We start from the raw sequence: 26538 nt of genomic DNA, 5'->3' as shown, positions 1-26538 counted from the left end.
CTTTTTGTAAAAAATCATTTACTTTTTGTGTTGCCATATTCGAAGAGCCATAACTTTTTTATTTTTCCATCAAGAAAACGGTGTGAGGACTTGTTTTTTGTATAACGAACTGTAGTTTCGATCAGTACCATTTTTAGGTACATGCGACTTTTTGATCTCTTTTTATTCCGTTTTTTTGGGAGGTGAAGTGACCAAACAATTGTGATACTGGTATGGTTTATTATTTTCATTTATGGTGTTCATCGCGCGAGATAAACAACGTATAGTTTATTTGTATTAATAATAAAGGGCTGATAAGAGAAAAAGGGGGATTTTTACTTTTATCACTTTTAATTTTCTTATTTTTACACAACTTTCACTTTGTTCCACTAGTGTACTTGAGGGCAGGAGGCCCTGATCACTATTCAAATACACTCCACTACATGCGTAGTGCAATGTATTAGAGCTATCAGCTACTCACTGACAGCAAGATAAGTAGGTCCTGACTGTCAGTACCCACTAGGCTTCCGTCGATGGCGTAGCCGGAGTCCATTGTTAGGACTCTGGTTGCCATAGTAGCCATCGCCGCCCGCTATCATGGATAGATTGTGGCTTAACCCTTAAAAGCCGCGATCGCTATTGAACGCGGCTTCTAAGGGGTTAATCTGCGGGGAACTCTGATCGGTCCCTGCACATTGTCCCGTCATAGTCTGCTGTCTGAAACAGCAGCTGTCACAGCTCGTGAACGCGCCGGCGGAAAATGGCGCTGCATTTACTCCATGACCTACTATTAGGTCACTGAGCGCGAACGCTCTAGTTAGCATGACCTAATAGTAGGTCATGGAGCGTTAAGGGGTTAATAAAGTTTAAAAAAGTGAAAAACCCACACGTTTCCTCCCCTACAAACTGCTTTATTATTGAAAAAACAAAATAAAGTAAAAAAGTTACACATTTGGTAACGACGCCGACTATAAAGCTATTACATTATTTAACCCGCTCGGTGAACGTCGTAAAAAATGAAAAAAATAAATAAATAAAAAGGAAAAATTGCTGTTATGTGAATCCTGCTTAAAAAAAAAATGTGATAAGTGATCAAAGTCACATCTACTACAAAATCGTCCCGCAAAAAAAAAGCCCTCATACAATTGCATCCGTGGAAAAAAAATAAAAATAAAAAAGTTATGGCTCTTCAAATACGTAGACACAAAAACAAATAATTTTGAAAAAAAAAGGGTTTTTACTGTGTAAAAGTAGTAAAACATACTAAATCTATACAAATTTGGTATAGTTGCAATCCTAACAACCCGCTGAATAAAGTTATTTTGTTATTTATACCCCACAGTAAACGGCGTAGATTTAGGAGGCAAAAAAGTGTGGCAAAATTTTTTTCTATTCCCACCCCAATAAAAGTTAATCAATAAATATGTACCACAAAATGGTGCTATTAAAAAATACAACTTGTCCCACAAAAAACAATCCCTTATACAGCTATGTCGACGCAAAAAAAAAAAAAAAAAAAGTTATAGTTCTTGGAATGCGACGATGGAATAACGTAAAAAATTGCTTTGTCATTAAGGTTTAAAATAGGCTGGTCTCTAAGGGGGTTAAAGAGAACTTCAATGCAAGATATGTTATAGAGCGAATACGGCTTTTCATGTGAGGTTTGAACCCAAGAAAACTGAGTTGTCAAAATCCCGAGACCAACAAAGTCCAAAATGCTCACTTCTCAAAGCTGGACTATGGCATTCTTTGTGGAAGTGTCCACAGATTCAGATCTTTTGGAACCAAAAGTCTAATTTATTAATACTGTAGTAGACAAGCCCTTAGTTAAGAATCTGTAGACTCTTCTTTAATGCTGACTCAGAGTCAACCAAAATAGAAATAGAGAATTATTATGCTATTAATATTGACAGCGAAGATGACTAATTTTGAATGCTCGGTTAAAACCCCACAAACCAGCCTATAATGAGCTCTTAAATCTCTTAAAGTTTTTACTACATTAGAATGCCTACATATTTATCAGAGGGAAAGAGTTCAGGGGAAACCATGGGGAAAAACTGATGAAGTGTTTGTTTGATAAACAAGACATATATCATTTTTTTCCGATTGAAACCACAATATATTTTTTTTTTCTGTGCGCCCCCCCAAAAAAGGGAGGGGAGCGGGGTCCAATATATTCTAATTCGGGTCAGGGAACGGAGAATATGTATCCTTGTGACCTTATATTGAGATCATTGTTTTTCTGTTATTCATCTTATTTAAATAAATGATTTTTTTAAAAAAAACAAAAACATCCATTTGACAAGAGGAATTGTAACACCCAGTTGTCCATTTATTCATACAGAACACCAGAGTTCTAAGAAAATATGTTCAAAAATTGTTTTATATGGGGAAATATAAGTATTTACTAAATTAGACATGTCAGATGACAGGTCCCCTTTAACCCCTTCCAAACAGGGCTGTCAAGAAATTCTTCCTGCAAATCGTTGATACGTTGCAGATCGCGGTCAGTCTCTGATGACACGGTAACAAAGTAAAGATGACTGCTGACCCAGACCATCTCTATTCTTCGCCCAGGGGGTCTTCAGGCAGCATTGCATCAAACAGTGATTTTAAGTAAAAGTTGCATAGAAATTAGTCACTTTGTGACTAAAATGCGCACTTAAGCAGACCCAGTATGCAAACAAAAGCGTACTCTGCAAAGAACTGCAAGATGTGAGGCGTTTCTACCCACCACATACATCTATGTCCACAGGTGCCTGTGTTAAAGAAATTTTTTTGATACCGTGATTTAAAGAAAAAACAAAAACAGCAATACTGCTTTATTTCGCCACGATTCTGCAAAAATCATGGCAAATAACAGTTTGACCGCAATGTGTGAACCCAGCCTAACCCTAATCAATAATGCGATAAATCATACTGAGTTTTTCAGTGGAACTTGTTGGAAAATATCCTTTATCGCGACCGTCAGTGGATGAAAATTGATTTTTTGGCTGACTTAAATATTTACCATTCAAAAACGTATTACACATTCCTCTCTATATACAAGTATAGTCCTCAACACTAGTCCTGACCTTAACTGTGCATCAAATGGCTCCAGGTTCCACCATATCCCAGAAGTCAAAGTCCAACAAAAGATTGCCACTGCACCAGTTGATCAAATCACTGTCTTTTATTCCATCACAATATGCAAATACAGTCAAGGCGACGTGTCACTAGAATTTATTTTATTTTTTTTCCACTTAAACAGTTAGTATTTAAGTGATTAAATATTGTTTTAATTTTTTCACAAGTCAGGAAATATTATAAATTTGATTCTAATTTATAACATTTCCATGTGCTGGTCACTAGAGGGAGCAATTCCCAAAATTGCAGCATTGCAATGTGGTAAAGCAACCTCATTGCTTTATGCTGCAAATTTGGTGTAGATACACACGCTCTAGTGTCCTCACACAATCCCCCCTCCCTTATCCTGGCTAGTGCAAGGAGAAGGAGGTGGTTGAATCTTCTAATCCTCTTACACTGTGCATTCGCTCAGAAAATGGCAGCACACAGTGTAGGAGGATTAGACAGTGGTAATCAGACCGTATAACACATAATACACACATCACATACACAAACATAACTTACCTGCTCCTGCCGCCTCCGATCCTACTCCTCGCGTCTTCGCTGCCTGGAACATATGTCCGGAAGCCGCGACCGGAAGTAGTCATCTTACTGTCCGGCCGCGGCTTCCGGTCCACATGAAAATGGCGCCGGATGTCGCTCTGCCGAAGACCTTCCTTTTGGACTGTGTGGGAGCGGCGCATGCGCCGTTCCCACACAGACGGAGTACACTATAGTGAATGGAACGGCTCCCGTTCGCATTCTCTATGGGGATGTATGTGCCGTATTCCATCTCTGTATGTGTCGTTAATTGACACAGAGATGAAAAAAAAAATAAAAAATGGCAGCCCCCATAGTGAAGTAAAAGGAAAAAGTAAAACACAAATAAATAAAATTTCTTTTAATAACATACTAAAAGCAAATTCATGTAAAAAAAAATTTTTTGCGACACCTTCCCTTTAAGAAAGGCCATTGTATTGGCGAAACATTACCTTGACATTATTTTACAAATTATGATGGAATAAAAGACCATGTGATTTAAACAACTGGTAAACGTGCAATCTTTTGTTGGACAGACATTACTCCCTAGTTCTAATCTAAACGAGTATCGCAAGAGAAGTGGTCAGCGGATTTTATACCAAAGATCGGCTGTGGGCAGGATAGGGACACTGAAATATCAATAAAGTTTGCACATTTTACAAAGAGAAATTTTTCCTCAGAACATGGGCAAAATATGGTATAAAAAGAGCTTTATTAGGTCATCTTTAAAAAAATCCATAAAGAACACAGGTAAGGCGTGTCACAGCTTACAGAAGTGTGCTTACTCATAGCATACGTAACAGATTCAATACATGTGTTTAAAAATCACTTAGCCAATCCTGACACACACCATTAAAATCAGTTCTACACACCATTTATGAAAATAAACAAAGTTTCATGTATGACAGAATCACCCAAAAATATTTTTTTTGTATGTGCATATAGAAACCTATAAACCGTTTACTTTGTAATGAAATTACACAAAGAGCATTTTATATTATAATACTGTAGAAAGAAACAAAACCGCAGAATACATCTGGAAAAATATCCTCAAATAGAGAATGTGTCTAAAGACAATCCCCATAATAAAAAAGAGTGGCAAAATTTATGGGGTTTTTTTCAAGTCTTAGATTTACGCCGTTTACAGTGTAGAATAAATAACAAAAAAATTTGATTTTGTGTCGCCATGTTTTAAGAGCCATAATTGTTTTATTTTTAAGCCGATTCAGCTGTATGAGCGCTTGTTTTTTACGGGACGACTAGTAAGTCCCATAGAACTGAATGGTAGTATAAAATAGCCTGCTACGCTGCTTCCGTAACTTAAATGATTCAGCCACAACACAGAGCGGTAGAATGGGGTTTAGGGAGCCCGTTCTAGATATCGGTGCTGGTCCCAGAGGTGGGACCCGCATCTATCTGACCTTTATGACATGTCCTGTGGATATATCATAAATGTCTCTGTTGGGAAAATCCCTTTAAAGGCCCAAACTAGGCCACGTACTTAAGGGGTTAAAATGAATGTTTGCCCCAGCCTCAATAGTGATCAATCATTTGTGCCTCAAAAAAAACATGACATCTTGTAGTCAGTTTACAGATTGCCTGCCCCGTCCCACAGACACAGCAGTAGTATTAAGTACATTATAACTGAAAAGTCATCTAGCCGGAAACCGCACTGACAAAATGCATGTGTTTTTACCGCGGTTTGCCCCAGTTTTGCAGTTAGCATGGAAACCGTGGAAAATTGCAGTAAAAATGAATGCGTTTTTTGGTGCTATTTTCGGTCGCGCAGCAAAAACAAACGGCGCAAATTTATCCTAAAGAGACTGAGCAGTGCGACACTTAACCAAGCACTCATTAGTATATGGGTGCAGTCACACAGGGCATATTTGCCTTGTAATTCCGCAGCGTAAAAATACTGGGCGAAAAAAACGTATGAATTTTCTACAGGAAAAATATTCCGCAACCCAGATAAATTAAACAGATTTTCAGTCACAGAAATTTCTGCAACAAAATCTGCCACGTGTGACTGCACCCCAAGGCCAAATGCACTCAATGCGTATTACGTGCGGATTTGCCGTGCAGATTTTTGTGCCACAGATCTGCAGCATAAACCAGTAGCCGCAAAGTAAATGAGACTCCAAGAAATCTCATCTACACGTTGCAGATTTTTTTCTGCAAGATAATTGACCTCTCGTGTGTATTTTAAAATCTGCAGTATGTCAATTTGTCTTGCATTTCGACTCGCAAATTGTATGTGACAAGTTTATAAAAAAACACAAAATCCGCAGCATAAAACTGCACATATTTCCACATCAAAATGTAAAAACCGCACCTAAAAAAAACCATAAAAAATGCACTACTAGGTGCGGATTTTACCTGCGGTTTTGATGTGGATTTTCTGCACCAAATCCCGCAATGTGTGCCTGTAGCCTAAGGCCTCATGCACACGACCGTAGCCGTGTGCACGGCCGTGATTTTCTGGTCGGCCGGCTGCGGACTGTCAGCGGACTGTCAGCCGCAGGCCGCCCGCAAATCGTGGGACATGCACATGGCCGCGGCCATTGTTTTCAATGAGCCCGGACCGCAGAACCGGACCGTAATAAGACATGCCCGTTCTTTCTGCGGTCCGGGCTCCCGGGCCGTGCACGGACCGCAAAAACTACGGTCGTGTGCACGGCCCCATAGAAAAGAATGGGGCCGCAATGCTCCCGTGGATTTTCGGGGGAATTGCGGCCGCAAAAACACGGTCGTGTGCATGAGGCCTAAGGGTCCATTTACACATTGCGGTTGGGTTGCTGTTATAACCACATTGAAGAACCTCGACGTGTTAATGGACGCCAATAGGATTCCTCAGTAACGCATGAGTCACCTAAGCATTTACTCTGAAACTTGGCATGTTTTTTCAACGGTTTCTGAACAGTTACAGACAGTTCTATAGTCATGGTATATGTCCTATTTTTGCGTCTCATTTCTACGGCCCAGACACACATCCGTAGATATACTGGAAGGTGTACGTGGCCGATAGAAATTAACGTGTTAGCATTTTGTCCGCAATTATGAATCCATGAGACCTTAAACGGAACCTGTCACCAGCATTTTAGCTATAAAGCCAGCAATACCTGGTGAAAGTGGGTGAAAAATCATTGTCATCTAAGCTATAAACATGTTCTAAGTAAGCTCTGTAGCTTTAGTATTCAGTTTTTCAGTGGTCCCACGCCGTATGCAAATGAGCAGAAGAGTCAAATCTTCATCTGAACAGTCAGATTTTCATTCCTCCAGCGTCTGAGTGGACTCCACCTCCTTCTTTTTGATTGACAGCTCCTTAGCCAGTCAGGGCCGGACAGGTGGTGGCAGTGGGCGTGGTTAAGAAGCTGCATCCCAGAGGGAAAAATAATTACCATAAAAGGCGGGAAAAGTTTAAACGACTATATTTACTGACAGAGGACGACTTCAGGAAAGAAGAGAACAGGAACGCACTCTGGACAGCTGCGGCCATTGAGGGGTCAGGTGAGTTTAACAGGTAAGATGTTGATGACAGGATCCCTTTAAGTGTATTTTTACTTGGACAATTTCAGACCTATTGTCACATCCCAGAAAACGCCACATTCTGTTCCTTAGCAGCTACTATGGGTTTTAGTTGAAACCTTACCTTCAGCCAGGGGTGGTTGAGTGCCTCATAGACGGTTATTCTTTCAGCAGGGTCCAACATAAGCATGCGGCGCACCAAATCTTTGGCACTTTCAGATATATGGCTCCATTGTCGGGGGTTCATCTGAAAATGTAGAAAAACAGAATCTAAATTAATAGCTATGGCTACCCATTATAAACAAATATTTTTTTTTTAGCAATTTGGGCTTCATTGAAACATTTAATCCTTTCTGTAATTTATCATATGTGCAAGTTTAAAATAAAACAAAATACAAAAAAAAACAAAACATACACTGCACTACCAAGGACGCCTGCCGGGTTACAGATGACTGACTGGCCTAGGTCTCTTTCTAGAATGTTTTACGGACAAGATGTTTGCTAAGAAACCCCTAGCAACATCAAATAAACTACAATGAAATCAGGGTCAATACAGCAATACAGGTATGGCGGCAGATTACCTTTTCTGAGGATGTGACAAGTTCCCTTTAAAGAGGCTCTGTCACCAGATTTTGCAACCCCTATCTGCTATTGCAGCAGATCGGCGCTGCAATGTAGATTACAGTAACGTTTTTATTTTTTAAAAACGAGCATTTTTGGCCAAGTTATGACCATTTTCGTATTTATGCAAATGAGGCTTGCAAAAGTACAACTGGGCGTGTTGAAAAGTAAAAGTACAACTGGGCGTGTATTATGTGCGTTACATCTGGGCGTGTTTACTACTTTTACTAGCTGGGCATTCTGATGAGAAGTATCATCCACTTCTCTTCAGAACGCCCAGCTTCTGGCAGTGCAGATCTGTGACGTCACTCACAGGTCCTGCATCGTGTCGGCACCAGAGGCTACAGTTGATTCTGCAGCAGCATCAGCATTTGCAGGTAAGTAGCTACATCGACTTACCTGCAAACGCTGATGCTGCTGCAGAATCATCTGTAGCCTCTGGTGCCGATGTGTCCTCGCTCGTCTGACACGATGCAGGACCTGTGAGTGACGACACAGCGTGATCTCTCGAGAACACGGCTGTGTCTGCACTGCCAGAAGCTGGGCGTTCTGAAGAGAAGTGGATGATACTTCTCATCAGAACGCCCAGCTAGTAAAAGTAGTAAACACGCCCCGATGTACGCACATAATACACGCCCAGTTGTACTTTTACTTTTCAACACGCCCAGTTGTACTTTTGCAAGCCTCATTTGCATAAATACGAAAATGGTCATAACTTGGCCAAAAATGCTTGTTTTTTAAAAATAAAAACGTTACTGTAATCTACATTGCAGCGCCTATCTGCTGCAATAGCAGATAGGGGTTGCAAAATCTGGTGACAGAGCCTCTTTAAGTACAGTCTACTTTGGCATAAAGGCCTGCAGGAATTTTTTCGTTTTTGTGTCGTAATTTTTCTATCGACGTAGCTGTATGAGGGCTTATTTTTTAAGTAGTATCTTTTAACCCCTTAAGGACGCAGCCTAGTTTGGGCCCTAAGGCTCAGAGCCCATTTATCAAATCTGACATGTCACTTTATGTGGTAATAACGTCGGAATGCTTAAACCTATCCAAGCGATTCCAAGATTGTTTTCTCGTGAGACATTGGGCTTTAGGTTAGTGGAAAAATTTGGTCGATATATTCAGTGTTTATTGGGGGAAAATGTCAAAATTTAGAGAAAATTTTGAAAAAATAACATTTTTCAGAATTGAAATGCATCTGCTTGTAAAACAGACGGTTATACCACCAAAAATGGTTACTAGTTCACATTTCCCATATGTCTACTTTAGATTGGCATCGTTTTTTGAACACTTGTTTTTCTTGGACGTTACAAGGCTTAGAACATAAACAGCAATTTCTCATATTTTTAAGAAAATTTCAAAAGCCTTTTTTTTAAGGTACCTGTTCAGTTCTGAAGTGGCTTTGAGGGGCCTATATATTATAAACACCCATAAAAACACCCCATTTTTAAAACTAGACCCCTCAAAGTATTCAAAAAAGCATTTAGAATTTTTTTTAACCCTTCAGGCATTTCACAGGAATTAAAGCAATATGGAGGTGAAATTTGCAAATTTCATTTTTCTTGCTGAATTTCAATTTTATTCTATTTTTTCCTGTAACACAGAAGGTTTTACCAGAGAAACACTACTAAATATGTATTGTCCAGATTCTGCAGTTTTTAGAAATGTCCCAAATGTGGCTCTAGTGTGCTCGTGGACTAAAACACAAGCCCCAGAAACAAAGAAGCACCTAGTGCATTTTGAGGCCTCTTTTTTATTAGAATATATTTTAGGCAGCATGCCAGGTTTGAAGAGGTGTTGAGGTGCCAAAAAAGTAGGAATCCCCCAATAATGACCCCATTTTGGAAACTGCACCCCTCAAGGAATTTATTTATGGTTGTTACCATTTTGACCGCAACGTTTTTTCACAGCACCTATTTGAATTGGGCTGTGAAATTAAAAAAGACTTTTTTTCCAATAAGATGAGTGCAGCAATAACCCATTTGTGGCGATAAACTGCCGTTTGGGCCCATGGGAGGGCTCAGAATTAAAGGAGTGCTATGTGTTCTTTGGAATCCAGATTTTGCTGGATTGGTTTTTGGGTGTCATGTCGCATTTGCAGAGCCCCAGGAGGTATCAAAGCAATGGAAACCCACCAGAAGTGACCCCATTTTGGAAACTACACCCCTCAAGGAATTCATTTATGGGTACTTTGACCATTTAGACCCCACAGTTTTTTTTACAGAATTTATTTGAATTGGGCTGTGAATAAAAAAAAAATGTAATTTTTCCAATAATATGTAGTTTTGGCTCAAAATGTCTTATTTTCACAAGGAATAAAACACCCTATTTTGTTGCCCAACTTGTCCTGAGTGTGGCAATACCCCATTTGTGGTGATAAACTGCCATTTAGGCCCATGGGAGGGCTCAGAAGGAAAGCAGCGCTATGTTTTCTTTGGAATCCAGATTTTGCTGGATTGGTTTTCGGGTGTCATGTCGCATTTGCAGAGCCCCAGAGGTATCAAAGCAATGGAAACCCACCAGAAATGACCCCATTTTGGAAACTACACCCCTTAAGGTATTCATCTAGAGGTGTAGTGAGCATTTTGATGCCACAGGTATTGTCTAAAAGGTATTGCGCAGCAGATGGTGCAGCGTGAGATTTGCATATTAATATATATATATATATATATATTAATATGCATGCGCCATTTCAGTGTCTAATATATTGTGCCCAGCATGCGCCACCGCAGATATACACCCTTTAAATTGTAATGTGGGTTCTCCTCGGTACGGCAATACCCTACATGTGGCTGTTATCAGCTGCCTGGGCACATGGCAGGGCTCAGAAGGGAAAGATGAGGGGGGATAGGCTGTGCGGAGTACATCAGGGTAAATTAAAAATCAAGGGACGTATGATAAATTCTAAAACAATCTTTCATACAGAGCCCTGGTTTTTCGGGACACGTGTCACATTGATATATTGTGTCCTCCATTATCCCCCTCTTATAGCAGACTTTGCACCTCTTGACTTTTTCCCAGTTTGGGGAACTTCTCCTGGAAAGTGTTGCCCTGGTACGATGCGTGTGGCCCCGCTTCCAGAAGTACTGGGTGTCCCCCTTATTGGTCCCGAAAGATAAGGTTTTTGATAACCACCTCTTGAAATTCCAGGAAAGTTCCCATCTGGCCTGCACATCGACGTAGCACGTACGCATTGTACAATGCCATCTGTATGATGTGCACGGCCAGCTTCTTATACCACACCGCATGGCGCTGTAGGGCTTCAGGACTTGATCTGACAAGTCCACCCCTGACATGTACCTATTGTAGTCCAGGATGCAGTCTGGTTTGGGGGTCTCTGTACTGGTACATGGGTACTGGTGTGACATCTCTCTTGTCCTTGTACGTGACACACAATATGTTGCTGCTAGATTCTGCCCTGCTCTCACCCCCTCCGAGTGTTTGCCCAAGCAGAGTCTTAGGGAGGCCTCTCAGATTTCTTCTAGCAGTGCCGCATGCCGCAGTACTTCTGGAAGCGTGGCAGTTGAAGAGTGGGACGCTGGTATAAAAATTATACAGGTAGAGGTGGTAACCATGGTCCAGCAGTGGGTTCACCAAATCCCACACAATTTTAGCATTAACTCCCAGTAAGGGGGGGGGGGGCATTCTGGGGGCTGAGCACTGGTGTCCTTCCCTTCATATATCCTAAATTTGTAGGTATACCCTGATGCACTCTCGCACAGCTTACACATCTTCACGCCATACCTTGCCCTCTTACCCGGCAGGTACTGGCGGAATTGAAGCCTCCCTTTAAAATGTACCAGGGACTCATCAATAGCAATACACTTCTCTGGGGTGTATGCTTGGGAAAACCGGGCACTGAAACGGTCTAATAGGGGTCTCCGTTTATACAAACGGTCAAAACTGGGGTCGTCTTTGAGTAGGCAATGCTCATTAGGAGAAGCGAAGTATTGCCTCATTTTTTTTTTTTTTTTAGGTTCCAGTTCAGTTCTGAAGTTGCTTTGATGGACCTATATATTAGACACCCCCATCAAACACCCCATTTTAGAAACTAGACCTCTCAAAGTATTCACAACAGCATTTAGAAAGTTTATGAACCCTTTAGGTGTTTCACAGGAATTTAGAGCAATGTAGAGGTGAAAGGTACATATTTATTTTTGTCAGAAAATCCTTTTTATACCATTTTTTTCTATAACACAAAAGGTTTTACCAGAGAAACACAACTTAATACTTATTGCCCAGATTCTGCAGTTTTGAGAAATATCCCACATGTGGCCCTAATGCGGTAATGGACTGAAGCACCGGCCTCCGAAGCAAAGGAGCACCTAGTGGATTATGAGGCCTCTTTTTTTATTAGGCACCATGTCCGATCTGAAGAGGTCTTGTGGTGCCAAAACAGTGTAAACCCCCCAAAAGTGACCCTATTTTGGAAACTAGACCCCTTGAGGAATTCATTGTAGTTTTCTTGGGGTACATGTGGCTTTTTGATCAGTTTTTATTCTATTTTTAGGTGGCGTGGTGACTAAAAAACAGCAATTCTACTATTGTTTTTTTAATTCTATTTTTTTTTTACAGCGTTCACCGTGCGCTATAAATGACATTCACTTTATTCTGCGGGGCGATACGATTACGGCGATACCATATATTTATAGTTTTTTTTTATGTCTTATGGCGTTTGCACAATAAAATACGTTTTGTAAAAAATCATTCACTTTTTGTGTTACCACGTTCTAAGGCCCCATGCACACGAACGTGTTTTTGCAGCCGCAAGTCCCCCGAAAATCCACGGGAGAATTGCGGCCCCATTCTTTTCTATGGGGCCATGCACACGACCGTAGTTTTTGCGGTCCTTGCACGGCCCGGGAGCCCTGACCGCAGAAAGAACGGGCATGTCTTATTACGGCCCTGTTCTGCGGTCCGGGCTCATTGAAAACAATGGCGGCGGCCATGTGCATGTCCCGCGATTTGCGGCCGGCCTGCGGCTGACTGTCCGCAGCCGGCCGACCCGAAAATCACGGCCGTGCACACGGCTACGGTCGTGTGCATGAGGCCTAAGAGTCAGAACTTTTTTATTTTTCCATCAACAAAGCCGTGCGGGCACTTATTTTTTTGCGTAACGAACTGTAGTTTCAATCAGTACCATTTTTAGGTACATGCGACTTTTTGATCTATTTTTTTATTCCATTTTTTGGGAGGTGAAGTGACCAAAGAATTGTGATTGTGGTTCGGTTTATTATTATTTTATTTTACGGCGTTCACCGCGCGGGATAAATAACAAAATAATTTTGTAGTTCAGGCCGTTACTGACGCGGCGATACCAATTATGTATAGTTTATTTGTTTTATATATTTTTATTAATAATAAAGGACTGATAAGGGAAAAAGGGGCATTTTTACTTTTAAAACTTTTTTTACACATCTTTTTTTAACTTTTTTTTTACTTCATTACTTTGTCCCACTAGGGGACTTGAGGGCAGCAGGCCCTGATCGCTATTCTAATACACTGCACTACATGTGTAGTGCAGTGTATTAGAGCTGTCAGCTACTCACTGACAGTAAGCATAGTGGGTCCACTAGGCTTCCGTCTATAGCATAGCCGGACGCCATTGTTTGGTGTCCGGTTGCCATAGTCATCATTGCCGGCCGCTATCGTGTAGCAGGCCGGCGATGGTAGCTTAACCCCTGAAAAGCCGCGATCTCTATTGAACGCGGCTTTTAAGGGGTTAATTAGCGGGGACACAGCGATCGGTCCCCACTGTAGGAGCTGTGACAACTGCTGTACGAGACAGCAGCTGTCACAACTCCTGTATGTGTTGGGAGGACGGCCGAAATGGCCGTTACTCCCGAGACGTACTATTAGGTCATGGAGCGCGAACGCTATGGTGACCATGACCTAATAGTACGTCCGGGAGCGGGAAGGGGTTAATACTACCATTTTGGAGTACATATGACTTTTTGAATAACTTATTAAAAAGGCTCTGTCACCAGATTCTCAAACCCCTATCTCCTATTGCATGGGATCGGCGCTGCAATGTAGATAACAGCAACGTTTTTTGTTTTTTTTAAACGTTCATTTTTGGCCAAGTTATGAGCTATTTTATATATATGCAAATGAGCTTTGAAATGGACAACTGGTATTTTTTTTTTCGTTATGTCCAACTGGGCGTGTATTGTGTTTTTAACTGGGCGTGTTTATGTGTATGACGCTGACCAATCAGTGACCAGTCAGCGTCATACACTCCTCAACATCTGCACGCTCCTCTCCTGAAATATTCTGTGCTGCTGTGAACTCTGCTCTTACCATTACGTAGCTCTGAGTCTGTTACCACTCCTCCACTCCTGTCCTCAATAACACCTTCACATGATTGGCAAGTCACCACCCCGCACAAGATCCGCACGCTCATCTCCTGAAATACTTTGTGCTGCCTTAAACTCTGTGGACAGGTCAATATCCTGTTTTTTTTAAATGCTGCTGGGGAACCCGCTCGATCCACTATATAAGGCTGCGCCTCCATCCTCTTCTGCCCCAGTCACTTATTCCCAAGCACTGTAAACTTTCAGATTGGTTGCGCTGTGAATATTCGGAGAACGTGATTGGTTTATGTGCAGGGTAATGAACATACAGACAAGCAGTAGAAGACTGACTAAGGGCTGAGCATTTCATTGAATTCAGTCTTCTACTGCTTGTCTGTATGTTCATGTGAAGGTGTTATTGAGGACAGGAGTGGAGGAGAGGTAACAGACTGAGAGCTACGTAATGGTAAGAGCAGAGTTCACAGCAGCACAGAATATTTCAGGAGAGGAGCGTGCAGATGTTGAGGAGTGTATGACGCTGACTGGTCACTGATTGGTCAGCGTCATACACATAAACACGCCCAGTTAAAAACTACCAGTTGTCCATTTCAAAGCTCATTTGCATATATATATATATATATATATATATATATATATATATATATATATATATATATAAAATAGCTCATAACTTGGCCAAAAATGAACGTTTAAAAAAAAACAAAAAAAACGTTGCCGTTATCTACATTGCAGCGCCGATCACATGCAATAGGAGATAGGGGTTTGAGAATCTGGTGACAGAGCCTCTAACTTTTTTTGGGAGGAAAGAAAAACAAAACAAAAAAAAAAGGATGTAATTAGCATTTTTTGATTTTTAAATTTACGCTGCTCACCGTGTGTAATAACATAACAGCGTAAAGTACAATTACATCTTATTTATCTTTAGCTATAATTACGGCAATACCGAATATGTATAGGTATTTATGTTTTACTACTTTTTTTGCACAGAACCTTTTTTCCTCCCATAATTTGTTTTTGCATCGCCGCATTCCAAGAGCCATAACCCTTAGGGTATGTTCACACGACAGCGTCCGTAACGACTGAAATTACGGGGATGTTTCCGCCTGAAAACATCCCCGTAATTTCAGCCGTAACGGCATGTGCAGGCGCTTGAACGCCGCGTCCATTACGGACGTAATTGGCGCTGCTATTCATTGAAGTCAATGAATAACGGCTCCAATTACGGCCAAAGAAGTGACAGGTCACTTCATTGACGCGGGCGTCTATTTACGCGCCGTCATTTGACAGCGGCGCGTAAATATACGCCTCGTGTGAACAGACAAACGTCAGCCCATTGCTTTCAATGGGCAGATGTTTGTCAGCGCTATCGAGGCGCTATTTTCGGACGTAATTCGGGGGAAAAACGCCCGAATTACGTCCGTAATTTGTGCGTGTGAACATACCCTTATATTTCTGTTGATGTAACCGTATGTGGGCTTGTTTTTTTACAGGACGAAAATAGCTTCTATTAAAAAAAAATAATAATTCTCTATGGGAGCGACGGAGATCGGAAAGTACAGCATTCGGCTTTTTCCGGTACTGCCATAGAGACTGAATAGAGCAGTAGTGCGCATGAGCAACCTGCCGCTCGGTTCAAATGAGGGGTTCGGGACCCCCATTCTCAAATGGTGGAGTTCCGAGATGTCGGACACCCACCGATCAGCAAGTTACCCCTTAACCTACAGATAAAACTTTTAGTTAAAAAAAACCAACAACTTTCTGCACACTGTTTTCTCTTTAACCCTTTAGTGACCAGCCCTTTTGGGCCTTAATGACGGGAAAATTTCACCATTAATTTTGGCTTCTTAAATTTACGGAGTTTACCAAGTGGTATAAATATCAACTTTATTTTGCCTGTTATTACGATTACAACAATACCAAATTGACAGTTTTTATTGTGTGTTTTACTACTTTTGCACAATAAAAACACCTTTTTATAAAAAGTATTTGTTGGTGTCTCCATATTTTAGTAAACATAACTTTTATTTTCCCGCCGATGTAGCGTTATGAGGGGTTATTTTTGGGGTAAGACGACTTGTGGTTTTTATTGTTACAATTTTGGGGTACATACTACTTTTATATTGCTTTTAAATTGAATTTATTGGGCGGTAGGATGAACTGAAAGCTGCAATTCTGGCATGGTTTATTTTATTTTTTACGATGTTCACAATGCGAATTAAAAATAGTTTTATAGTTCGGGTTATTATGGACGCGGCGATACCAATTATGTTAATTTTTTTTAGTGGTTTCAGAACTTGGGGGCCTTTGTTAGGCTGCCACAAAAAACACTGGCACCCCGTGATTGTGTTGCGGGAGTGCCGATGGGGTAAAAGAGGGAGCCCCCTCATTCTGAAATCACTAAGATACCACAGTCGCTATTGACGGTAACATCTTAGGGGTCTAACAGGTGGAATCAAAACTAACATCTATACCGCCCGTTAGAACAGGAGCCCGGCTGTCCTTATACAGCTCGACACCTACTCTAGCCACTGTACTTATGCAATGTGGCATAAGTACCCTTAATGCATGCCTTTGTTCGGCCCTCGGCTGCCATGGCAACTTATCGGCGGGCCGCTATAATTTTTGCCATTATTACCATGATGTAACTGTACATGCGAATTAAAAATAATAGTTTTATAGTTCGGGTTATTATGGGCGCGGCGATACCAATTCCGAACATTTTTTTAAATTTTTTTTTTGTGGTTTCAGAATAAAGTTTTGCGCTTTTTTTTTAAGGGGGAAAGGGAAAAAGTGGGTTTTTAATTTTATTTTACTTGGGATAATTATTTATCACTAACTTTATTAAACAATTTACTTTTTAAAAAAATCTAATTCCACCATGGAACTGTACATCATTGTGGGTTAATGTAAGCCAAACAATGATGTACACTTATGTCAAAGAGGCTTAAACGTTTGCCATCTCAGGAACATTGGGGCAAATTTAGCATTACTGTCTAAGGCCAGGATCACACACGCAGTTTTGATGAAAGTTTTTTTTAGCCAAAGCGAGAAATGGATCCAAAAGAAAGCACACTCTGTAGTCCTCAATATTCATGAGCCTCGGCTAGCCCCGCCGATGACTGGCAGCTTTCTCCCTACGCACAAGTATTTTGGTGAATGCTGTAAATTGGTGGGGGTCGGGGCTAACCGCAGCTCATGAATACGTGCTGCAGGAGATGAAGGGAATTTTATAAAAACTACTGATCATGGAAAAGAAGGTAATACAAGGAATCAGGGCCTGTCACTATTTTATGCTGCCCTCTGATAGGGCAGCATACAACTGGTGACAAACATCCTTTAATACAAGACCAGAAGATGCGCCAAAATGATCACAAATGGTGCATGATGTATGATAAATTTGGAGCATTTTACTAAACATGTTCGACACCTTTCTCTTCCTTACGCCACTTCTTGGTTAACTTACTTTAGACCAATATTTGGTACATTTTAAGCCCCGCTGCCTTCTCTGTTCAAAACTATCTAGTAAGGTGTAAAAAAAAGTGTCTAAAACACATTATAAATCTGGTGCAAAGAATATTTGCCAGTTGTTTTTATTTGCGCAAATAGTCTTTCCAGCGCATTTCGCTTAGTAAATCTCCCCTAAGGTGTTCTAAAATCTTAAGTTTGACTGCCTGCGATATAAAGGGAACCAAAATGGTCACCAGTGACTCTCTTGCTCACCAACAAATTTGTCCCATAGTCACAAACTAGTATTGAAAAACAAATATTACTTGTACTTTAACCCCTTAACGACCAAGGACGAAAATGAACGTCATGGTCGGCTGCTAGTTCCCGCACCATGACGTTCATTTTCGTCCGCATTTCAAACTGTCACTCTGTGTAAACACAGAGTGACAGACCCGCGCTGACAGTTGTCCCCGACAGCTGAGACATCAGTCTTGCCGGACAGCGGACCATCGCCGCTGATTTCGGCAGTTAACCCCTTAAGTGCGGCGATGGATTGCCGTCGCCGCATTTAAGTGGTTTGAAGCACATCAGCAGCCCCCACGAAGTGATCGTGGGGGCTACCGATGCTTGTCACGGCAATCGGAGGTCAGATAATGACCTCCGGGTTGCCATGCACGGAAGCCTCGGAGGAACAGCCTCCGGCCGTTCCTCCTCTGCTTCCTGTCAGTGTGACAGTCACGTCACAATGACAGTTAGAGTACATTACACTACTTGTGTAGTGTAATGTACTCTAGCAGCGATCAAAGCTGCAAGTCTAAGTGTCCCCTAGTGGGACAAGTAAAAAAAGTAAAAAAAAGTAATAAAAATGTTTTAAAAAAAGTGTAAAAATAAAAGTTATAAGTTCTATAAACACTAAATGCTTTTTTTCCTATAATAAGACTTTTATTATAGAAAAAAAATGAACACGTTAAAAAAGTACACATATTTGGTATCACCGCGTTCGTAACGAACCCAACTATAAAACTGTAATGTTATTTTTAATGTACCCGAAAATAGTACCAATAAAAACTTCTATCCGTCCCGCAAAAAACAAGCCCTTACACAGCTTTTTTGACTAAAAAATTATGGCTCTCAGAATATGGTAACACAGATTTTTTTTTTTTTATAAATAAGTCATTTTATTGCGCAAACGCTAAAAAAAAGGACCAAACCTATATACATATGGTATCGCCGTAATCTTACCAACCCGCAGAATAAAGTAAAAATGTCATTTATAGCGTACGGTGAGCGCCGCAAAAAGAAAACCTAAAAGACGGTGTCAGAATTCCTGTTTTTTGCTCAGGATTGCAAAAAAATGGAATAAAAAGTGATCAAAAAAAAAAATCGCATGTACCCCAAAATGGTACCAATGAAAACTACAGATTGTCCCGCAACAAATAAGCCTTCACACCACTCTATTGATGGAAAAATAAAGAAGTTATGGCTCTTGGAAAGCGGGGAGTGAAAATCTAAAAATATGAAAGCAAAAAATGGATCAGTCCTGAAAGGGTTAATTCATTTCTAATGAAAAAACGTATGACCACATGTGGGGTATTTCCGTACTCGGGAGAAATTGCTTTATAAAAAAATGGTTGTTTTTTTCCTCCTTTATCCCTTGTGAAAATGAGAAAATGCAACATTTTAGTGGAAAAAATGTTGATATTAATTTTCGCGCCCTAATTCTAATAAACTCTGCAAAAGACCCGTGGGGTCTAAATGCTCACTATACCCCTAGAAAAATTCCTTGAAGGTTTTTCCAAAATGGGGTCACTTTTGGTGGGTTTCCACTGTTTTGGTCCCTCCAGTGCATTGCAAATGCGACATGGCACCGAAAACCATTCCAGCAAAATCATAAATCCAAATGGCGCTCCTTCCCTTCTGAGCCCTGCTGTGGGTCCAAACAGCAGTTTATTACCACATATGGGGTATTGTCGTAATCGGGAGACAATGCTTTACAAATGTTGGGGTGCATTTTCTTCGTTATTCCTTGTAAATAATAAAAATTTCTATGTTGTTTCAGAAAAAAAGTACATTTTAATTCTTACAGACTAATTTCAATATATTTAGCGAAAATCCTGTGTGGTCAAAATGCTAACTATACCCCTAGATAAATACCTTAAGGGGTCTAGTTTTCGAAATGGGGTCGTTTATGGGGAGTTTCTATCATTCTGGCAGCTCAAAGCTTCTCCAAATGTACATTGGGGCCTAAAACATTTTCAAGCAAAATATGAGTCCTGAAAGCCTCCGGGTGTTCCCTTCCTTTGGGGCCCTGCCGTGTGTCCAAACAACGCATTAGGGCCACAATGTGGGTATTTTTGAAAACAGGAGAAACAGGGTGATAGATTTTGTGGTGTGTTTCTTCATTCTCATGGTCGCTTTACAAAGAAATTGGTCTTCAAACTGATACTTTTATGAAAAAAAGTTACATTTTTTTTTTCACCTGCTATGTATTCAATTTAGCAAAAAACTGTGGGGTCAAAATACTTACTATACCCTTAGGTAAATACCTTAAGGGGTCTAGTTTTCTAAATGGGGTCATTTGTGGGGGTTTCCATCACTCTGAGACCTATGAGCCTCTGAAAACCTGGCTTGGTGCAGGAAAACAAAATGTACTTCAAAATTTATAAAATTATTATTCAATTTGTAAGTCCTCTAAATTGCTGAAAATTTATTTTATTTTTTCAAAAGTGCTGCCAAAATGGAGTAAAGAGATAGAAATATAGATTTAATTAAAAAAATTGTACAGTATGTGTGTACATATGTGACATATTGCAGTTAAAAATAGGGGAAAATGGTAATTTTTACAAAATTTCTTCCATTTTTCTATTTTTTAATTAATTTCCGCAAATCGTATCAGTCTACTTTTACCACTAAAATAAAGTACAACATGTGACGAAAAAACAATGTCAGAATTACTTGGATATTCAAAACTTTCACAGAGTTATTCTCTGATAAAGTCAGACATACCAGATTTGACAAATCTGGCTTGGTCATTAAAGAGGCTCTGTCACCAGATTTTGCAACCCCTATCTGCTATTGCAGCAGATAGGCGCTGCAATGTAGATTACAGTAACGTTTTTATTTTTAAAAAACGAGCATTTTTGGCCAAGTTATGACCATTTTTGTAATTATGCAAATGAGGCTTGCAAAAGTCCAAGTGGGTGTGTTTAAAAGTAAAAGTCCAAGTGGGCGTGTATTATGTGCGTACATCGGGGCGTTAATACTTTTACTAGCTGGGCGCTGTGAAGAGAAGTAACATCCTCTTCTCTTCAGAACGCCCAGCTTGTGACAGTGCAGATCTGTGACGTCACTCACAGGTCCTGCATCGTGACGGCCACATCGGCAGCAGAGGCTACAGTTGATTCTGCAGCAGCATCAGCGTTTGCAGGTAAGATCGACTTACCTGCAAACGCTGATGCTGCTGCAGAATCAACTGTAGCCTCTGGTGCCGATGTGGCCGTCACGATGCAGGACCTGTGAGTGACGTCACATTTCTGCACTGTCACAAGCTGGGCGTTCTGAAGAGAAGAGGATGTTACTTCTCTTCAGAGCGCTCAGCTAGTGAAAGTATTAAAAACGCCCCGATGTACGCACATAATACACGCCCACTTGGACTTTTGCAAGCCTCATTTGCATAACTACAAAAATGGTCATAACTTGGCCAAAAATGCTCGTTTTTTAAAAATAAAAACGTTACTGTAATCTACATTGCAGCGCCTATCTGCTGCAATAGCAGATAGGGGTTGCAAAATCTGGTGACAGAGCCTCTTTAAGGTACAAACATGCCCGGTCATTAAGGGGTTAAACTGTTAAATATACATCAACATTTGGTTTCAGGGTGCTAGCAGCTGAGAGGGGAAGGTAGAGAGATCTTAACTCCTTAATGACCGCCCACTGTCTTTTGACGGCAGGCAGTGAAGGTGCTTTGTCCACAGCGACGTCTTTTGGCGTCGCTGTAGAAGAGGCTGATGAGCGCTCGTGTGTAACTAACAGCTCCTGATCTTAGAAAAGCCTGCTAAATACAGCTTGGGTCAGAAGACATTCGTACCCCAGCTTTTTAACTCTGATTGCCGCGGTCCGTGACATGATCAAAGGAACTCCCCTCTTTGATCTAGTCATCGGAAACCCGGTGACGTGAACAAAGACCGGGGGAATCCCTCTGCAGTCAGCCCTGGGGACCTACAAAGGACCCCAGGGCTGTCTATTCAGTTTGCCTGCTGTTAAGGCACAATATGTACTGCCCTAACAGGATTCTGTGTTATAATGACACAGTGTAATGCATTAGCATACAAGTGTAGGAAAAAATAAATCAATGCAAACATCTCAATTCTAATAGCAGCACACAAAGATATAGCTATAAGGATTCTGCCTTCTTTCAATACCTGGTATCCTATATTAGTAGATAGAACCAAATGGGAGTATGCCACAGCTTCAGGGTGGCCGTAAACAAAGCGTGCCACGCTGCAAAATAGCTAGCTGTTAGATGGCACATTACTGCGAGTTTCACTTGTACAATCATAAAAAACCACATCGCAACCCTTGATAATTTGTAGTAAAACGGCATTATATTATACAAGAACGGGTACTTACAGTGTTACTTACCTTGTATTTTCCTTTGATAATGCCCTCAAACAATCTTTCCTTTGTGCCATAAAAAGGCAAACAGCCACTTAAAAGGATAAAAAGAATCACGCCGCATCCCCAGACATCTACAGGTTTTCCATAAGGCTCTCTTTTTACCACCTCTGGAGCCATAAAGTGCGGTGTTCCTACTCGACCTGTAGACAGAGCAAATTTATATCACTGGAGTTAAACTACAGCAGGAGAGTATAAGGTAAGAGTTTACAGAAACCATAGTATGATTCTACATAGAATACAATTTTAGTCATTGGATGTCATATCTTGATTTTTCCAAAGTATTTCATACTGTGCCACACAAGAAGTTGGTACAAAAAAAAAAAAAAAAAAAAAAGAATGCTGGTGTAAAGGGTTTGCCTGACACAGGTTCTGTGTTGACGCCCAGGGTTAATCAGCCTTCATCAGCTCCAAGGTCTGCTAGTGACACGATCTGTTACCACTCAGGCTTGCAGGCTGAGGAGAGGGAGAACCTATCACAGCCTGGCCTGACTGTTCTAGCTCCCGCCCTTGGTCTATTTATACCCTCACTTGCAGCATGTTCCTTGCCTGTGATTCTCTAGTTTCCTGGCTCTGCTATTCCTGCTATTTACCTGATTGACCGCTGTAACTTTTTGACCCTGGCTTGCCTGACTATTCTCCTGCTCTGTTTTGCTACTACGTACTCTCCTGGTTTGATTTGGCTCGTTCACCACTGCCTGCTGCTCACGGTTTTCCGTGCCCCTATGCCCCTTTGCTTCTGTGTGCCCTTGTCTTGTGTTGTCTGTCTTGCACTTACTCAGCGTAGGGACCGTCGCCCAGTTGTACGCCGTCACTTAGGAAGGGCCGTGCAAGTAGGCAGGGACTGAGTTGCAGTTAGATTAGGGCTCACCTGTCAACTCCCTACCCCAATTCATTACAGCTGGGACTGGGGGAAAATGTGTGTAAGTAAGTTATTAACCCCTTAAGGACAGCCATTTTTTCATTTATATCTTTCACTCCCCACCTTCCAAGTGCCAAAAAGTTTTTATTTTTCCGTCAATAGAGGGGTGTGAGGGCTTATTTTTTTGCGGGAGGAGTTGTAGTTTCTATTGGCACAATTTAACGTACCATATAACGTACTGCTATCTTTTGCGGCAGACTTCCATGGCATCGGACACCTTCTTGTAAATAAATGGGAAGGTGTCCGTAATTGTGGACTGTAATTCCGGTCCGTAATTATGGGCGATTTTTACGGTCATGTGCATGGGGCCCAAGTAAAGATTTGAACTCCTCCCTGTAAATACCAACAGATCATACTGTGATGCTTTTTATCTTAGGAATAGTATATACCTAGGAAGGCAACAAGTAGATTGGGATTCTACTTGTAGATCCCTGATGGATCCCAAGTAGATCACTGGTGTCTTGGTTCAAGAATACAAGAATATTGATGCTTCAGTCTACAAGCGTTATACTAAGGGTATGTGCACACAACCATTTTTCAGGCGTAATGGAGGCGTTTTACGCCTCGAATTATGCCTGAAAAGACGGCTCCAATACGTCTGCAAACATCTGCCCATTGCTTGCAATGGGTCTTACGATGTGCTGTGCAGACGAGCTGTCATTTTACGCGTCGCTGTCAAAATACGGCGCGTAAAATGACGGCTCGTCAAATAAGTGCAGGACACTTCTTGGAGCTGTTTTCTCATAGACTCCAATGAAAACAGCTCCAAAAACGGCCATAAAAAACACCACAAAAAACGCAGCGAAATACGCGATTTGCTAAAAAAAAAGTCTGAAAATCAGGGGCCGTTTTCCCTTGAAAACAGCTCCGTATTTTGAGACGTTTTTGACTCTGCGTGTGAACATACCCTAAGGGTGCAGTCACATGGCATACTTCCACAGCATATGGAACGTGACAATGTATGCCTTAGGGAAACATTTTCTGCAACATAAGAACTAGAGAAATCTGCCTGAGTTGCGGAATATTTTTACCATAGGCATACATTGTAGTTTTCCGCAGTGTATGTTTATGCTGTGGAAATACAAAGCAAGTACACCACGTGCGACTGCACCCTTAAGCAGCGGTAATAGTCGTTACCATAGTCCACTGGGGCGGCCTGTGTTTTTGTTATGATCCTGACTCACGCTTCCTTCCCTTTTCTGCTCTACTTCTTACAGAAGAACTTTCATCAATTAAAGATTCTCCAAATATACTTTATTTTTGCTCCATTTTTCAGAGAAAACATTTCCAGACTTGCAATGTCCAATTAAAATATTACTTTCAAGGGATAAATCCTTCTAAAAATGTTTTCATAATTTCAAAGTCACTTCTCTTCAGTATAATTGTTTATTTATTTTTTTAATTCGAGTAAACCATAAAAACCTTCTGTATTATTATAGTAGATCCTTTCCTCACACAGGCTGCCTATCCCTGGACTAGAATAACCCTAACTGACCCAAGTCCCACCAAGCTTAGCGTCTTTCTTCCTAAAACAAAAAACACAAGTAAACAAGTCGTTGCTTTGTCATTTGTCTAGTTATTAGGACATCTGCCTGTATCTGGTACTGCAGCCTAACCCCGTACTAGAGAACTCGAGAAAACAAAAATCAGCACGATTTATGAAAAAAAAAAAGAAAAAAAAAAAAGGAGGACCTTTTTCTTATCCTAGACAAACTCACTAAATGTATCACTAGTAAAGAGGAATGACAACAAACAAGTCAAACGGACTTCTAAGGCCCCATGCACACGACCGTAAAAAAAACGTAATACGGTCCGCAATTACGGACTCATTCGACTCTATAGGGCTGCAGACACCTTTCTGTACCGCTACGGTTAGGTGTCCGTGCCATAGAACTGTACCGCAAAAGATAGAACAGATCTCAAAAAGGTTGGGGGAGGGGGGAATTAAGAAGAAAATTAAAATAAAATTTGTAACATCTGGAGTTCTTGTGTTAAACCACTTTAGTACCCAACTATTCCTATAACAATAACTTAATCATTATGAGTAATGTTGCGGACCATATTTGTATCAAAAATACATTGGAAAGTTTGCAAGCACCAAACCCAACTTATGCTACAAATAGAGGGAAAGAAAAATGGATAAAAATAGTTGACAATAAATTTCTGCATCAAAAAGGAATTACATGGTCCACAAGGTTCAGATTACACTTACTGAGCTAACACAAAAATGTATGAACGCATTCAAAAGAAACGGCAGCATAGGAAACCCTGATCCATGTCAAAGTATCGCAAATCTCCCAACAAACTATTATTTCAGATTCACATTCATTTTGTGGCAAATATTACAGCTGCATGGAGTATGAGAAATATGTAAAACCAGGTACTGACAACCGTGTTTCAGCATTTGCTTTTCCATCAATTCACAAAGATGTCAAAATGTTCACAAAATACACATCTGTAGCAAGGCCCCCTACACACGCTGCAGATTTTGTACTTGCTGCAGAAACAATTGTGCAACAAAATCTGCAGCGTGTGCAGAAAGTAGGGCTGGGAAATTAATTGAAAAAAAGAAATCCAGCGCAATTAATAGACGTCATCTAGCAAAGTTCGGTTTTATCAATTACTTTTTCCAAGTTTAAACTGTATCTGCATCATCAGGATGCAGATACATTCGAATGCAATGGTAGAGCTGGGGGCCGTCAGGTCCCTGCTCTACCATTCACTATGTATCGCTGGATGCGAGGCAGTGATGTCATCGCACCAGTCTGCGCCGAGCTGCACAGAGCAGAGGGATCTTCTCCTCTCGTCATTGGAACGGGGTTCAGCGAGTATGTATATTATTTTTATGAGGCACTATTGGGGGTAGTTGTGGGGGCATTATACTGTAGGAGGGCAGCTATAGGGACATTATACTGCGTGGAGGGCAGTTATGGGGGCATTCTATGGTGCGGAGGTCAGCTATGGGGGACATTATACTCTGAGGGGGCATTATACTGTGTGGGGCAGTAATGGGGGCATTATAATGTGTGGAGGGCAACTATAGGGGAATTATACTGTGTGGAGGCAGTTATAGGGGCATTACAATGTTTATCCACCACTATGGGGGCAATATACTGTGTGGGGGCAGTGTCAGGGTGTAGATTATAAACAGTAGTATACAGCAGGCCTGGGGGGGGGGGGGTAAATATTAATTCAATGGCGTATCATGCAAATAAGGGGTGTGGCCTAAATGATCGAATAATCGTAATCCAGGTTACATGTTCAATTAATCGTGATTTTGATTTAGGTCATAATTGCCCAGCCCTAGCAGAAAGTGAGAAAAACAGAAAGCAGGGTGTTCAAAATGGCTTGAAATAATGCTGCTCGGACACCAGTCTAGTGCTAAAACAATGGAGCCAAGAAGTAGATCTTTAA

The 26538-nt window shown here is 41.0% G+C and overlaps 1 protein-coding gene across 14 annotated transcripts in view; it reads right to left on the bottom strand.

Annotated features, from left to right (window-relative positions):
* The window catches only part of CASK (calcium/calmodulin dependent serine protein kinase), a 295974-nt gene that overhangs the window by 134843 nt on the left and 134593 nt on the right, over positions 1–26538 (bottom strand). For 8 of the 14 annotated variants that reach the window (XM_075853927.1, XM_075853930.1, XM_075853932.1 and 5 more), the window contains exons 7-8: positions 22170–22345; positions 7274–7396 (exon numbers count right to left, since the gene is read on the bottom strand). In XM_075853927.1, the coding sequence (XP_075710042.1) occupies positions 7274–7396; positions 22170–22345 (299 nt within the window). Of the gene's footprint in view, positions 1–7273; positions 7397–22157; positions 22346–26538 lie in introns of all 14 variants that reach the window. The other 6 variants (XM_075853921.1, XM_075853923.1, XM_075853929.1 and 3 more) reach the window with 1 other exon arrangement.

This window comes from Rhinoderma darwinii, chromosome 2, assembly GCF_050947455.1.
Source record: "Rhinoderma darwinii isolate aRhiDar2 chromosome 2, aRhiDar2.hap1, whole genome shotgun sequence".
Taxonomy (NCBI): domain Eukaryota; kingdom Metazoa; phylum Chordata; class Amphibia; order Anura; family Rhinodermatidae; genus Rhinoderma; species Rhinoderma darwinii.
This window is presented reverse-complemented; position numbering and strand designations above follow the sequence as displayed.